This window comes from Parus major, chromosome Z (genome assembly GCF_001522545.3).
Source record: "Parus major isolate Abel chromosome Z, Parus_major1.1, whole genome shotgun sequence".
Taxonomy (NCBI): domain Eukaryota; kingdom Metazoa; phylum Chordata; class Aves; order Passeriformes; family Paridae; genus Parus; species Parus major.
The window spans coordinates 19,691,761-19,707,263 of NC_031799.1; the positions used below are offsets into that span (position 1 = coordinate 19,691,761).

The 15,503-nt window shown below is 45.2% G+C and overlaps 1 protein-coding gene across 1 annotated transcript; it reads right to left on the minus strand.

The window, feature by feature from the left end:
• Positions 1–9,209: 9,209 nt before the first annotated feature.
• On the minus strand, positions 9,210–11,448 carry HTR1A (5-hydroxytryptamine receptor 1A). The gene has a single exon (XM_015652329.3). It carries the CDS (start codon positions 11,339–11,341, stop codon positions 10,103–10,105), a length of 1,239 nt encoding a protein of 412 aa, XP_015507815.1. The 5' UTR covers positions 11,342–11,448; the 3' UTR covers positions 9,210–10,102.
• Positions 11,449–15,503: the final 4,055 nt, after the last annotated feature.

The window sequence follows — 15,503 nt, forward strand, 5'->3', positions numbered from 1 at the left end:
CCCCCCCACATTGTGGGTATGAATCTTAGCATGAAAACTTTTGCTCTGGGAAAAGAATTTGGTAATTTTTTCCCAAAGTATCCTGGTCCATCTGCTCCCCTGAGATTTCTTACCAAAAGTTCTTATGCTCAAAATTGTATGTTCTGAGACACAAGAATTTTGCCTCAGGCATCACTATTGAGACCTGTTTCATGCACTATTAATTTCAAAATTTTTATTAAATTATATAGTTAACATATAAAACAAATAGAATAAGAACACTGACAAAATATTTTTAAAAAATCCAATTTTATCTGATTTTTTAAAATGCCAGCATGAATGATGTGTCTGATAACTGATGCTTCATCTGACATTAGTGCTGCATGCAATTCATTCCTTCTTCCAGAGATTGACTATATCCCTGGGTTGTTTAACATTTGAATTTCATGCTGCTGAAATACTTTTTTTTTATTAAACTTATGTATGGTTGGGGACAGGAATTAATTAGTAATATTCTCCTGCATTCTTCTCTTGTATGCACTGGGAAAAAAAAAAAAGGATTTAGATTCCTGTCATTTTTTTTATTTTCTGGTAAAATAGAAGGAGGGGAGGAGGCTGCATGGGCTGTCTTGACCATTACTGACATCAAAGGATGAAATATATCTTGTTTGCTGTGCCTTGTGATTCCAATCACAAGTATATCTTCAAGCTTGGCAAACAACATTCTTTTTATCAGTCTTTTAGGTTTTCAGGCAAGTTCAAACCAAAACTCATTTCCTACTGGATCTGCTGCCTATCTCTTGCCCTTCTGACTGTCTCCTGATGAGTTTCTAAGCAGTCCCACAGAACAGCCAAGTCACCTTCACCAACAGGGATCTAAAGTGCTACAACAATGTAATAGCTCAATTACAGAATCACAGAATCATTAAAATTGGGAAAAACCTCCAAGTTCATTGAGTCCCTCCTTTGACCAATCCTCACCTTATTAGATTAGATCTTATGAAATTAGAACTAACTTTTTTTAAAGTAATATAATTATTTTTTTTAATTTTAATTAAATGTATTTTTTTTATTTTTAAATTACAATTTCAATATACAATAGAAGTGGCTGCTTTCAGATTCTAAATTTAGGCTTCCTCAGACATGATCTCTATTTGCTTTTTTTACCTGCTTCCTCAGGAAAAGGAGGATGAAGTAGCAAGGAAGGAGAGAGATTTTGTTTTCTCCCTTCACCCTCTACTTAAAGGCAAAGAGTAAGTGGATCCTAACATTGAATTTTGCAGTATTCATGTCAAGGGTATTTCAGCTGTCATACCTGTATCTTAACCTGAGTGGCTCTTACTTCCTGGTTTTATTTAGAATATACCTTAAAGGATGATGGGAGCCAGCTCTGAAGCTGTCGGTACCTTGACCTCAAGAGCAGGACTGCCTGGCTCAGTACGTATTGACCAAAAGTATGATGAGCTGCACTCCCCTCTGGGAGGAATCCAAGGAGCTTGGTTTCACACGTGAACTCCTCAATTCTTCGGGGTTTGAAGGCAACAAAGACAAGATTATCTCATTTGGAGAGGCTGGCACTTTGTGTTCACTTCCCTTTGGAATGACTTCCAGAAGATGTGCTGTGTGTGGTATGGATGTACTTTACAGTCCTACGTCAAATTTGCATTACAGCAGCTACTGTCCATATTCAGAAGTTGTGACGCCAAAACCCAGCAGCCTTTCAGAATAATAATCATAGTATTTGTCTCTAAAACTCTAGATTTACCAGGATACTTTGTGCTACAAGACCAAATTGGTAAAACTGTACATTACACAGAGACAACAAAAAAGAGGAAAAAATATTTCATTCATTATTCAATCAACTTTTACTGCTGTGTTTCAACAAGTATGGATGGTTACGATAAGCATTCTCCTTGAGTGAAAAGCTTATTTTTTTATGGAGCAATTTATTTTTTTCTTTTTCTGGGTGGATTTTAGGGCTTACAGTATGCATAAGATAAGTAGCAGTAATAGTAAAGTGAAATAATGTAAGAAAGAGTAGATTACAATAGAAAGCAAAATAATTCATACATATAAATTTCAGCAGTCTTTACAGACTATGTAAAGATTTTCATATTTTTTCATCTCTTTTCTTGGTCAAAATCCTGAGGAAGTTCTTTGAACAAAATGTAATTATTTCTTCATCCAAGGTATATGTCACTATCCTTTGCTTTTTCCTTTTTTTAGGAAAACACAGATGCTGAAAATGAAAATGTTTTCAAATCAAAGAGGAAACTCAACACTTGAACTTTAGGTATTAGAGAAAAATAAATGCAGTCTATGTGTAATATCAGAAGGCTGTTGAATTTCTCAGCTTGTTGCCAAGCAGGTGCATTTATGATTACTTCATAACCCACCACTAATTTTCTCTCTTAGCAAGTTATCATCTTCTTCTTTAGCCGCTCAGTAAAGTTTCCTAGGGCACCAGTAGACTGATTTGGATATTGCAAGTAAATAGAAAACATTTTTTAAAAATGTATTTATTTTATATATATATATATAATTTATATTTATATTTACTATAAATACTTCAATTACACATGTAACTTATATATTTATTTTTGACATATTCCTTCATAGATGCTGTCATATTAAATATTCAGGTATGCAAATCTCAGTGGGAGTGATGAAGTTTTCTGTGGCTATTTTCGCATAATTCCGTAATGTCATTATTAACAATGTGTTAAAGGACATAAACTGTGTCTGTGTCATAAGTCACTAAACATGGCTGCTACTTTGTATTGCTTGAAATGTTTTTCTCCATTGAATGGCTCATAAAGGAGAAGACTGAATATAATAGATAAGACCAGATGTTACCTGTCTTTCATTTCAATAATTCAAAGATTCATTTTATATTGCTACAGTAGCCTTTTACAACAAATCACATTCTGTTGTGACACTGTGAAAATTTGTAATATGCTCAAAAACATTCTGCATACAGTTCCTTGAATTCCATCAGGAAGCATTGTTTTGCATATCCCTTCTAACAAAGCCACAAACAGTAAGAGGCTACTTTCACTATTAGTAAGGGGGTTGAGGGAGAGAAAGAGAATGATTGGTCCCTTCTGTCTCCCTTAGTGATGACAGGTTAGAAATATGTGAAGATATGATTTTTAAAAAAAGTCTATGGAACTGCAGATGATAATGGGGCTTCAAAGGCAGATCTCACAGCAATTTAATGGTAGTAATTTGAAAATCTACAAAACTTTTACTCAGCAATTTTGAGAAATTGACTGACTTGTGAATGGGAAATGGGGGAAATAAATCCCAAGCGCTACTGAAAATTACATGTTCAGGCAACTAGCTCAAGGACTTTCACAAAATTGTCTGTAAGTGAAGTACAGTGGGGGAAATTGCCTCTTGGACCGCTATGGTATTTTGATTGAATGTATGTGGACTTAGCTATGTCACAATAAGGTAGCATATCAACTGGCTCAAGAAATAATAAACTGAATTAATGGCTCTGCAATTCTTTTGAAGACAATAGTGTTCTTCAATAGAAAGACTTGAACCAATTAATTTCCTGACTTTTTTTCCTTGGGGCTGGGATATAGACAATGAATAAGTATTCAAAGACAGATGGAAAGGAGCTACTGGCTTGCACAAAGCTGGTGTTGGTTGTTAGCACAGGGTAGAGAAAAGGCAAAGAGCAAAGTGTTCTGGAGGCAATTTTCAATGGACACTTTGATGAGATCAGACCCTCTTTGGCTCAGTGCTGGCCTGGCCTGAGTTTTGTAATCATCTGCCCAATGTGAGAGAATAGCCATCTTCATTTCAGGAGCAAAAGTTTCAGAAAATATGTTTCAGTACCAAGCCTCCTCCATGGAAAGTAGCTGAGCTGATTCTCTGTCCTGAGTGCTTTCATTTCCTGACAGCTTCTTTCTTGCCTTTTGGACACTGAAATTTCAGAAAAACTCCTCTAGAGCAAGTCCTAAAGACTATTACCCCCAGCTCTTCCCCAGGGCTTTTACCTGCACTTTGTCCATGTTTTCACCACTTCTGGGTAGTCAGGCAAAGAGGCTGGAAGACGATGGCAACTGAATACCATCAATTTGAAGGCAACACCCAGCCAAATATTGTCTGTGTGAGACGTGACAATGCCACAACCACTGCCTGAGCCTGGTCTGGTTAAAGGCAGCCAGACAAACACAGGTACAGGCAGCACTCTGAGTGTGGTCCAGGTGCTGTTTTCATTGGTTTGTGTGTCTTCAAATCCAAACCACCTTCACTTCACCTGGAAGCATCCTTCTAAAGGCCAACCAGAAATTGTCTTCTACTGAGATCCTGACTCCAAAGACATAATATTTACATGTAAAATTAAATAGCTTTCCATATATTTCACAACTCACTTTGATTTAAAAATTTATGCTTGGACCATATTGGACTATAGAAATTCAAGCAGAGGACCACTGTATAAATTTTGTGTGTGTGTGTGTGTGTGTGTATATAGATATATATATATATATAGGCACTGGATAGTTTAAAATCATAGCCATGTGTTTTGATATCAGACTGAAGAGAGACATTTTCTCTCTGTGCCACTTGAAAAAAAGACTACCTAATAAGTCAACTCACCAAGCAGATTTCCCTTTAAATACTGGATTACACATGGCATTCACTAGTGAGGATATGTCTGAAATGGTATAGCATATGGTGTATGATACTCACAGAATTTTGTACATTATGCATTCTGTACCAAATCAGTTAGATTTGGTACAGAATGCATAATGTCTGCCCACCAAACCAATCACAGTAGGGATGCCAAGAGGTAAGAACAAGGCACAAGTTAAAACAGGCTACAGACAACACCTTTATCTTATATCACTGTCATTGCTCCTGTGTGTACATAACCTATGGCTCAGCAGTGGGTGTAAATAGCTCTGAAATGTGAAAGTCAATTTGAAAGGATTATATTGACTCTGCTTAATAGCAAAAGATGCTTCAAGTGCCTTTTGGTACAAATAATAAAAAAGGATGTTATTGCAATAGGAGGAAATACTGACCTCTGCTTGTGCTGGCTAGCATTTTCAACATGACTCCTGTACCTTTTTCAATTTCTTCCACTTTGGATTTTTTGTAAGAAATGTGTTGGCTTTTTTAAAGAAATAACTCACTATATTAAGCAGTTCTGTGAAGATTTCAGAATCTATTTGGATGGCCATGTGCATCTGATTTTTTTTTGGGGGGGTGGGGGTGGGAGGGGTGTATTTGTAGGTTTCTGGGTTTGGGTTGAGTTGGGTTGGGTTAGGTTGGGATTTTGTTGCCTGATCAAATTTTTTTCAGGTTTAGTAATTTTTAGAATATTTTATAATCCATCTGTCTCCTATCCCTCATCTTCATTTTACTGGACAATAGAAACTAACTTGGGACAGACATTTGCAAGGCTGGAACTTGTGGCCACATGTAAGTAGAGTTCTCTGTGTGCTTGAGCGTTTTTCAGTCAAGAGGTAAGTGAATCTTGCATCACTCACTGCCCAAAGTCAAGAAACTACCCCATTACATTATATATTTTAGAGTAAATTCTGGCTGTGGAAAGGATTATCCACCAAAAGTTTTTTGCTTGCAGTCCAAGAGAAGATATTTCATGCTGTGGAATTGCCCCCGAAGTCACACTGGTTGCTCAGAGAGAACACAAGCTCAGCTGTGGGCAGCATGGTAAGGTGAGGCTCATAGCAGCATATACCCAAACAGGGAGATTTGGACTGAGATCCAAAAATACAGAAGACACTTGTTCCCAAAACTCTGAGACATGTGATCATTTCTAAATATCTAGATATCTAGATATTCTAGATAGGTAACAGGACTGTTAGCATGCTACATTATAGCCATTTTGGGTTTTCTCCAGCCACATATAAAGGGGTCATCATAGTCACCATCACTGTTAAAACTGAATCTGTTAAAATTGGACAGCTATAAAACAGAAATTCACTTGGATCATCATTTTCTTTCTTCTCTCTGGGGATGAATCACTTTTCTATGTGTTTTAGTGCAAGATTCACAAGGTTGTCCTGAAAAATGAAAACTGTGGATCCTAGAGACCAGATTTTTTAACTGTGAGGATATTTAGGGACATTGGTTTGAGGGGTTTTGTTGTTTTTACCAGGTATGTTTCAGTCAGGATGGGACTGAGTGGGGAAAGAAAAGCATATCAAGAATTTTATGTTGAAAATTTCTATTTAAGCAGACGAAATTTTATGGTCTCAAAATCTATTTTGAGGTTTGGATGAAACCACCTTAAGTCTACACGCCTTTTCCGTATACCTATGTGTGTTCATCCCTCTACTCCCAACCATAAATACTGTTGGCTAGTGTAAGTATACTTTAATTGCTCTGCCAGCACTTCTTGTCAGATGTGTGATTCAGTCCCAAATTCAGCCTCAACTGGAGCCAAAGAACAGAGAAAATTTAGAGTTATGAAACCCTCTTCTTGTTTCACAGCAGTCTAAAGAGGCATTTTTAAAGGAAGATAAGCCTTTATATCTGTACCATTTTAGATATTCATAACTGACTGAAGTTAAATCTAATTTTTCTATGGCTCTGTTTAAAATATAAAATCTTTTGCTTGCTATTTGGATTTTTATTTATTCATTGCTTGAACTTCCATAGGACCTTTAAAACTGATAGGAACCTGTCTAAACTGCAAGAACGTTGCTCGGTAGTGGACTAAATACTGCAGCTAACCACAAATATTGATTTAATGCAAAATGGATTTCTCTCTTAAAAAAACACTAGGTTGGTTAGTTGGTTTTTAGGGATTTGATTTTATTGGGTTTCTCTTAAATTGCAGTGGAAATCAAATTAAGAATTCGAAAATCGCAGTACAGAAACAAAAAGCTCCATTTTTTAAAGTAGATAGTTTCCTCCACATTATAGAATTTATTGCAAAGGAGGAAAAGGGGAAAAAAAAAAAAAAAAAAAAAAAAAAGGCAACAGAAGGAAAGAGAAACTTAAAACTGTTCAGAGAAACAGTCCCACGGAGGTCTGGACTGGTTCTTCCATCGTGGCTGGAGGAGCGCCGCGAGGTCGGGAGCGATGGGGAAGCGGTGGAGCCGCCCATGGCACCGTGGCTGCCTCCCCGGCGTTGGAGTCTCCGGGGTCCGGCCCGTGTGGCCATGCCACGGTCCGGAGAGCGGCCGAGGTGAGAGGCTGCTGGCGGACCCGCTGCCCCGGGGAGGGTGGCGGGGTGCGGGGCCGCTCCCCAGCGTCCTGTCCTCGGAAGAACGGAGACGGCACGGGGAAACAGGGGCAGAGGTGGGCAGGAAACGGCGCGTTCTGCCTGCTGGTGCCAGCCGAAGGCGGTTCCGCTTCCAGGCTCCGGGACTCCCAAGAAGGTGCCGGCTCGCCTGGAGCCAGACTGCCCGCGGCGCGCGTTCGGGGGAGCCCTCGTACCCGCCCTGCGGGCGCGCCGAGGGGATACAGCGAGCACAGAAAGGGGCACCCCTCTGGCCGCCCTGTCGCATGCGGCTCGGGGTCCGCCCTGCTTCCAGAGCTCTCGGCCAAGTCGAGTGGCCCCGTCCCGTCCCGTCCCGCCCCGAAGTCAGGAGCCAGTCCCCGCAGAGTAGCGGGGACCCTGCGCGGTCTATCGTGCGGGACAGGGGGGCGGACATGCTGTCCCAGCTGACACATTGCCGCGAAGTTTACAGGAAGGTTTAAAAAGAAAAAAAAAAAAAAAAATTCAAAACGTGCAGGAGCCGACGTGGAGTCGGCAGGATCCAAGGAAGGAGGCACTGAGAGAAGCAAACCCCTCCTTTGCTGGACACAGCAGCAATCCCCACACACCGCCGGTGCTTACGGGCCCTCCCGTCCCCGCTCGCTGCCCCGGGGTGCCCGGCAGCTCTGCCCGGGCCCGCCCGCCGAGCGGGGTAATCTCAAAGTCACCGGGCACCTGAAGCCCCAGGAGTAGTTTCGTCTCTAATCGCTCTAGGCTAACTCCTCTGAGACTCCGACACTTAAGAGAACATCTAGGACACGCGTGGTTAGGAGTGATCAAAGAAGAGATAAGATCAAAGATCACTTTAATTGCGAAAATGAGGCCAAATAAGATTTTCAGAAAACCAGCTACATATCGGAGGTTGTCAAAAGCACTATTTTCGTTTAATGTAAGCGGCTGAAGTTCAGAAATTACTGGACACTTACATTTACGTGACACACATATTTCACATTCCCTTTTACTTACAAGCAACACAGATTACACAAAAATAAACAGGAAAAATAGATATATATATATATATATTTGGTCAAGCATTCATTCCAGGCAACCCGTCGCAGGGGTAAGCGGCAGCCGGCCCAGTGCCGATATCCGGCCCGGCGCCTTTCCCTCCTCCCCGGGCCGAAAGCGGCCCCAGGTCCCGGCCACAGCCGGAGGAAGAGGCATGGGCACGGCAGTGGAGGGGCAGGACGGGCAGAGGGGCTTTGCGGCGGGAAACGCAGCCCTGCCCCAACCCCGTGCTAGGCGGGGAAGGGGAAGTACACCGCGTTTCCCGGGACCAAGCAGCTGGGCTAGCGGCAGAGGGGGGACTCTTTGCGGGCGGAAGCTTATAGATCCGTCCCGGGGACTGTCCAGATCAGGCAAGGAGAACCCTCAGGACACTGCCTACTTCTGGCCGTGGCTCTCAGATTGCGAGGAAGGTCGTGCTTACCCCTGCCGGGGATCGCCCGGAAGAGGAGAGAGCCTGTCCCTTCCCAGTCTGCGACGAGACGCTGTTTTCCCCACCTGCGACTGCCGCTGGCTGATGCTCTCGGCCCCTCCCCTACTGCCACGGAGCACATGGCAATGTTTTGGTTGATCGGTTTGGATCGTTTTGTTGTTGTTTGTCTTTCTTTCTCTTTTTTTTTTTTTTTTTTCTCCCGAGCAAAATGTGCCGCAGCTGACTGCCTCCAAAGCAACCGCAACGTCTCAGGAGAAACTTTCAAGCGTAGGAAGGAAGAGAAGAAAAAAAAAAAAAAAAAAGAAAGAATATATGTATTTCTATAATTTAAAATTATAGAACATGCTGAAGTCAACAAGGTTAATGACATGATGAAATTAAGGCACTTTCTCAAGCCTTTGCTGAGTCAGGACCTAAATGCACGGCCAGGCCTAGAGTAAAGCACTTGCAATGGGAACGGTAGTTGGCAGACACTCTGCTTTGAGAGGGAATTATTTCCCCTGTGTGTTTGAANAAAAAAAAAAAAAAAAGAAAGAAAGGCTACTGCTTAAACTCCCTGTGCCGTTGAGTGCGCGGTGTATTCAGGGACAGTCGCACGGCGCCAAGCCTTTCCTTGCTTGGGAAACACTCGGTCAAAGGCATTTAAAAAAAAAATAATCCCCATAAATCTCCATATATAATGAGGCGTGCGGTTGGGGTTTTAAGTCCCATTATTTCCCTGTGTTGTAACAAAGGGAACCCCGGTGGACTGGCAGGTCCTAGCATACCAAAAGAGCTGTCAGGCACACGTAACGCAGACGTGGACGTTGCTATAAGTACTTTGCAAAATTACCAGACACAGGCGGTTTTCCCCCAAGAACATCCACTTGAGGGTTTCACAAACAGGGAAGAAACGCGCCCAAAGCTCGTTCCTCCCCTAGAGGAGTCGCCTTCAGCCTCCATACTCACACCGCCAGACCGAGGTCGGACTCAGTCCACTGCCGTCGCCTCGTAAATCCAAGAATAATCCCCGACAAGGCGGTTTCCTGCATAGGGTGGTTTTGTTTTACCGATGCTACTCGGGCAGACACTGTGGTTTACAGCCACCACAAGCAACGACCTGCAAACCCTAAGTCTACCCAGAATGATGGAGAGCGGGAGGGAGGCGGGAGCGCCGGCGCCCGGCAGCGGAGGCCGGGAGAGACGAGGGCGGCCGCGGAGCCCTCCCGGGACGGGCGTCCCCCGTCGTTCCCGGCGGAGCGCTGCTGTGACCCGTAGGGCTTGTCCGGTGGGCGTAAAGCGAGTGACTCGGGCGCGCTGCGCGGAGCGGGGGTGCCGGAGTCCCCCGCTCTTCGGACGGCGCTGTGCAGGGGCAGGGCAAGGACACACTGCGGCTCGGGGCAGGCGGGTGGAGGAAGTAATAGGATCCCATTTGCCCCGTCCCGGAGTGGTGGGCTTCACTGCCGGCAAAATTTGCACTTGATAATTTTTTTAAAAGCACTTTGGAAGTCTTTGTTGAAATAGGCATAGATAATGGGGTTGAGAAGGGAGTTGGAGTAGCCCAACCAGTTGATGACTGCCCCCAGCCACTCGGGCATGTAGCACTTACTGTCACAAAAGGGCAGGACCAGGGCCACGATGAAGAACGGCAGCCAGCAGAGGATAAAGGTGCCCATAATGATGCCCAGGGTCTTGACAGTCTTCCTCTCCCGGGACAGAGCCATTCTCCGTTTGGCTTCCGTGTTCTTCTCGTTGCGCCTCTCGAAAGAGGGCGGCGGTGGGGAGCCGCACGCCTCGCTGGGCAGCGGCAGGTGAGTCTTGGAGGAACTGTTGCAGTGCTGGACCTCGATGATCTCCAGGGCGGTCCCGTCCTGGCCCTGCCGCACCGCGCCGTTGACACAAGCACCGGTCTTGGGCTCTACAGTCCGCCGCCAGCCCTTGCCGTGCTCCCCGTTGCCTTTCTTCACGGTGGCGGGAGAGAGAGTGAGGCAGGTGTCAGCGATTTTTTTCTTCTCTGCTTTCTTTACTGTCTTGCGGATCCTAAAGCGTGCCGCCTTGAAGATGCGACCGTAGAGCACCAGCATGAGAAGAAGCGGAATGTAGAAGGCGCCGAAGGTGGAGTAGATGGTGTACCCGTGGTCCTTGCTGATGGTGCAGGCGTCGGGGTTCGAGCGGTCCTCCGGCGTCCTCCAGCCCAGCATGGGCGGGATGGATATCAAGAAGCCGATAAGCCAGGTCAGGCTGATGAGCACGGCTGCCCGCCGGGGAGTTCGCTTGTTAACATAGTCAATGGGGTCCGTGATGGCCCAGTACCGGTCCAAGGCGATGGCGCACAGGTGCAGGATAGAAGAGGTGCAGCAAAGCACGTCCAGAGAGATGAAGATGTCGCAGGTGACCTGCCCCAGCGTCCACTTGTTCAGCACCTGGTAGAGGGCCGCCATGGGCAGCACCAGCACGGACACCATGAGGTCGGTGACGGCCAGCGAGCCGATCAAATAGTTGGCCACGGTTTGCAGGGAGCGCTCCAGGGCGATGGCTGCGATCACGCAGGCGTTGCCACTCACGGCGCACAGGATAAGCGTGCCCAGGAGCAGAGAGGTGAGCACCTGGTAGCCCAGGGTCACCTCGGCGAGGCCGGGGCCGCTTGTCCCCTCGGGGGAGCGCGCTGGGGAGGTAGTGTTGTTGGTCACATCCATGCCGGGCGGGGGATGGGGGGGGGGGTCGCTTCAGGAGACAGACATGGGAAGAGATGCCGGTCACTTGTGCGCTCCCCTGGCAGGAGGCATCGGCGCCCCGTGCGGTTTGGCCACGCCGGGCACCCCCCTCTCCACCACCCCTCCCTCCCCTATATAGCGCGGCGGGAGGCGGCCGAAGCTCGGAGGACGGCGGCTGGCGGAGCCGCCCCGCGCCCGCCCATCCCCGCCGCCTCTGCCCAGCGCGCAGCCCCGCGCCGTGGGGGCGGCCCTCCTGCCGCCGCTTGCCGAGATTCTGCCCCTCGCTCTGCCGCTCTCCCGCGCCGCTCCCCCTTGCTCTGCCTCTCCGCGCTCCCCGAGCTTTCTCCCTCCCTCCCCTCCCTCCTCACTCTCGCCCCTCCCCGTCCACCCCCTCCCCCCTGCTTCCGCGGTGGTCTCGCTGGGTCGCCATCATCGGGTGGGGGCAGATATCATTCCCCTTCGCCCCCTCCCGTTTGGAGGGACATCGCAGATAAATTCTGCACGACTCCACGACTCGTATCCTCCGCTCTGTTACAAATTGTTCCTCAGGTCCGCGCCCGGCAGCGGTGACTCCGGGCTACCCCTCCGGACGAGCGCCGTGCGGAGGGGAGAGGAGGGAAGGCGAGAGGGCATTCCGTGAGCAGGCACTGCAGCTGCGGCGGGGGCAGCGCACACCCGGGCTGCCCGGGGCTGGGGTGCCAAACGGGCGGCGCTGGAGGCGCCGATCGCCACCTGCAGGCAGGTGCTGGCCGCCCGAGGGCGCGGGGCTCGGCCGGGCACCGCCGGGACGGGACAGGCCTGGCCGTACGGCTGGACCTTTCCCCTGCCCGGGAGACGCAGCGAGCTGTCGGGGGTGCCCGGAGAGCGGCGCCGGGGGTGCCCGAAGAGCGGCGCCGGCCGTGCCCGGGCAGGGAAGCGGGAGCGCGGGAGGCAGCGCCCGTGTGTGTCTCGGGAGGGATCCCTGTATAGCCCGACAGCCGCTGACTAGCGCTGTAGCGATGAAAGCCGAGCTGGTGATGATTCATGCCCTCGGCCCAGCGCCCTGCCGGCGCGGCTGCCCGCCTGCCCGCTCGGTTCTCGGTAGAACAGCAACATTGCTCCCCGGCCCTCCGACGGGTGAACTACAGTACAGCACACTAGAGAAATGACTGTCCTCTCGCAACAATAACAGCAGTGACAGCAACAAAAAGAAGTGGCAAAAATGACTAAAAAAATCCCAAGACAAAAAGCTTTGTAGGTTGTAGTTCAGTCCGATAGGAGGGGAAAGGCTGTGTCTGAAAGAGAAATGAGAAACATATTACTGAGAACAATCTTAAATAAGAGAGTGTCAGATTGGCACATCATATGCGAATCAGTTATTACACAGTAAGTAGAATTAACAATCAAAAACCTGGGAAGAATTTGTCCTTAAAAAATAAAATAAAAAAAAGTGATGCTGTTTATAGGCTTAACTCTGTCCACAAAAGGTAAACAAAAGTTCTCCAACACAACCCTTTAACACTTTTTCTACTATCTTGCCGCTCAGTATTTTTAGTGATGTGAGATCTTTCATTCTGCTCTGTAATTCTGCCATGTAAGCTCAGTAAATGCAAAAAGCCAAACAAGTAATCGCTTAATAGGAAGATCTGATTGTAACTCAATCAAACTTGAGATGAGGTTCATAGAGTTTTGCACACACTCAGTTTTCCTTTATATTCTTTCAGTCAACACTTCAAGTTGAATTTACAGCTTCAAAACATTTGGACAGATTCCGGCCAGCTCCTTTTTACAAGGGGTCGAGACTGCATTTTTCTGCCCCTAGGCTTGTGATCCCCTCTGTAAATCATCAAAGCATAGAGATTAGCTGGATTAGTAGATCAGAGCTGCACCCTTGCATGCCTGTTGCCTCAGCCGATCTCCCTAACATTTTCAAACCCCGTGCTCTACTGAATGAAGACTTAATGCTGTTGAGACACACACGAAATGTAATAGATGTCTATCACATATAAATATGCACTACAGCTTCACTATGCACATTTATTTTCTTTTTAATGTCTCCTCAAGTGCATGGCATGGTTTCACTTTCGTGAAATCAAAGTTTGTGCTTTTTGCTGTTTAGTATCAGCCTGATTTTTAATTAATTAATTAATAAAAAAGCAATGTGAGTCTGAAAGGCAGGGAAATTTTTCCCAGCTTTCTTGAATGGTCGTGGACAAGTCATTAGCCTAATTAGATTATCTTGAAATTAGCGTTTCAAAGCAACAGAGGATGGGGGCTCTTGGGGAAACAGTTTCCAGTGATGCTGACACGGCCAAGTGAAGTCAATCCCAGATACTTTTTGGTGAGAAACCCAATGAGAAAACCTTCACAGGATCCCTTTTTAACGGAAATACTTTAAATCTGCTTTAATTTTTAATTTTTTTTTCCAGGGTTTGAAAATCATTTCTCTCTGAATTAAATTAAGAAGCAATTTAGGCAACCGTGGATGAAGGGGAGGGAGTTGGAGATGTAGACAAAGGGAAAATTCACTCTTTTGATGTGAGAATTTCTTTAATCCTACTAAGCATTTAAACACCAAAATTAAACTTAAACTTTTAGGCAACTAAGTGATATCCTACGGTCTTTAGATAACCTAAGTAAAGCACTTATGCAAATTCTTAAGGAAAACCATATCATGCAACCCAAACTGACTTGAGAGTATATGAAAACTTAACATGCAGAGCCTTAAAAAGTCAAATTAAAACATTAACAATATTCAGTTAAGATACAGCTGCAGCAAACAAGGGGGTCCTCAGTAAGTACAAAAATGAAAGCATTAACAGTGGTGTCAGAACATTCTTTTTTGAGCAATTTCATTCTACACTTTTCAAAAATAGAAAAGGCTACATATTTTTGATGGTCCCAGATTATGACAGTATTATCTATTTGTCAAAGTAAAACTGAAATGCCACAAGCTGATGATAGCATTTTGTTCCCATGGTTGCATATTACACTTTGGTTTGAAAAGGATTTGAATCTTGGGGAGTTTTTTTAACTTTTCACCATGATAAAATACATTATTTGTGATGTTCAAAAAATTATATTCCAATAATGCTTTCAAAATGAAAGGGTTAAGGAACTAGAGAGAGAAGGGAATTAATTATTTCAGGTCACTGAAACTAAGGAGTGTGTACAGTTTTCTGTGAGAGAACCTCCAAAAAGATGAAAGGAAACAAGTGACATGAGGCAAGCTACCAAATAGTGCCTTTTTGAATTTTCCATTTAGGCATCTTAAAAGTGTAGTCAAAAGGAATTCTTACTACTCCACACAGCAAAAGAACCAGCTGAGAAACAGCTGTAACTTTAAAATACAGAAAAGCAAACAAGAACTTAATGTCTGAAGTGGCTGTATCATTGAAACCTGTCCTCTTCACACAAGGACTGCATTTCAACTGTAAAATCCACTTCAGGATATTTGTTCCCACATTTCATAAAGCACCAAATATTTCACAATAGTTTAAAAAATTTAAGCTTTCTCCTGTAAAAGACCAAAAGATATTAGAACGTGACCAAAAATCTTAAGGCCAAAGCTAATGTTGTAACTGATAGCTCTCAGCCAAGGAATTGAGGATCAAAATAGTCCAGATTTGGTAAACTGTTTAGTCCTGATTTTGTAGACAAAATGAATCAGCTAGGAAACTAAGTGACTTTTGATACCAGTAGAAGAGCAGTTCCCAGTGTCCTGTCTCTGGGTATAGCTAGTTTGTGAAATCCTGGATAGTCAAACTTATACTTCTGAACAGGGAAAAAAATAAATGAATCCTACAATTAGTCTAATCAGAATAAATACACTACAAAGACAGTACAATAACACAACAATGAAGCATAAATTTTCAACTTCTGAATCACCTTTGTGCCACTGTAATATTTATTTTGGAGCATGGAAGTGGGCTGGGTAATTGTCCACACAGCCAAGAGCTGTCAACCTGGCAATCCACTAGGAGCTGTGCAGCAATGAGACATTCTGGTGGTCCTGCAAGAATCACCTGAGGTGTAACAGAGACTATAGCATGAGCACATCACACACCTTCAGCGCTGAGTTTGGTCCTGGAAAGTACTGAGATATCTCTCAAGCTGCTCCTTAACACTCCCAGTTCTGTAAACACAGACCAATGGCACCCAAGGT

What these genes read in the sequence shown, in the direction of transcription:
- HTR1A (XM_015652329.3), bottom strand. Translation starts at nt 11,341, where the DNA reads ATGGATGTGACCAACAACACTACCTCCCCAGCGCGCTCCCCCGAGGGG.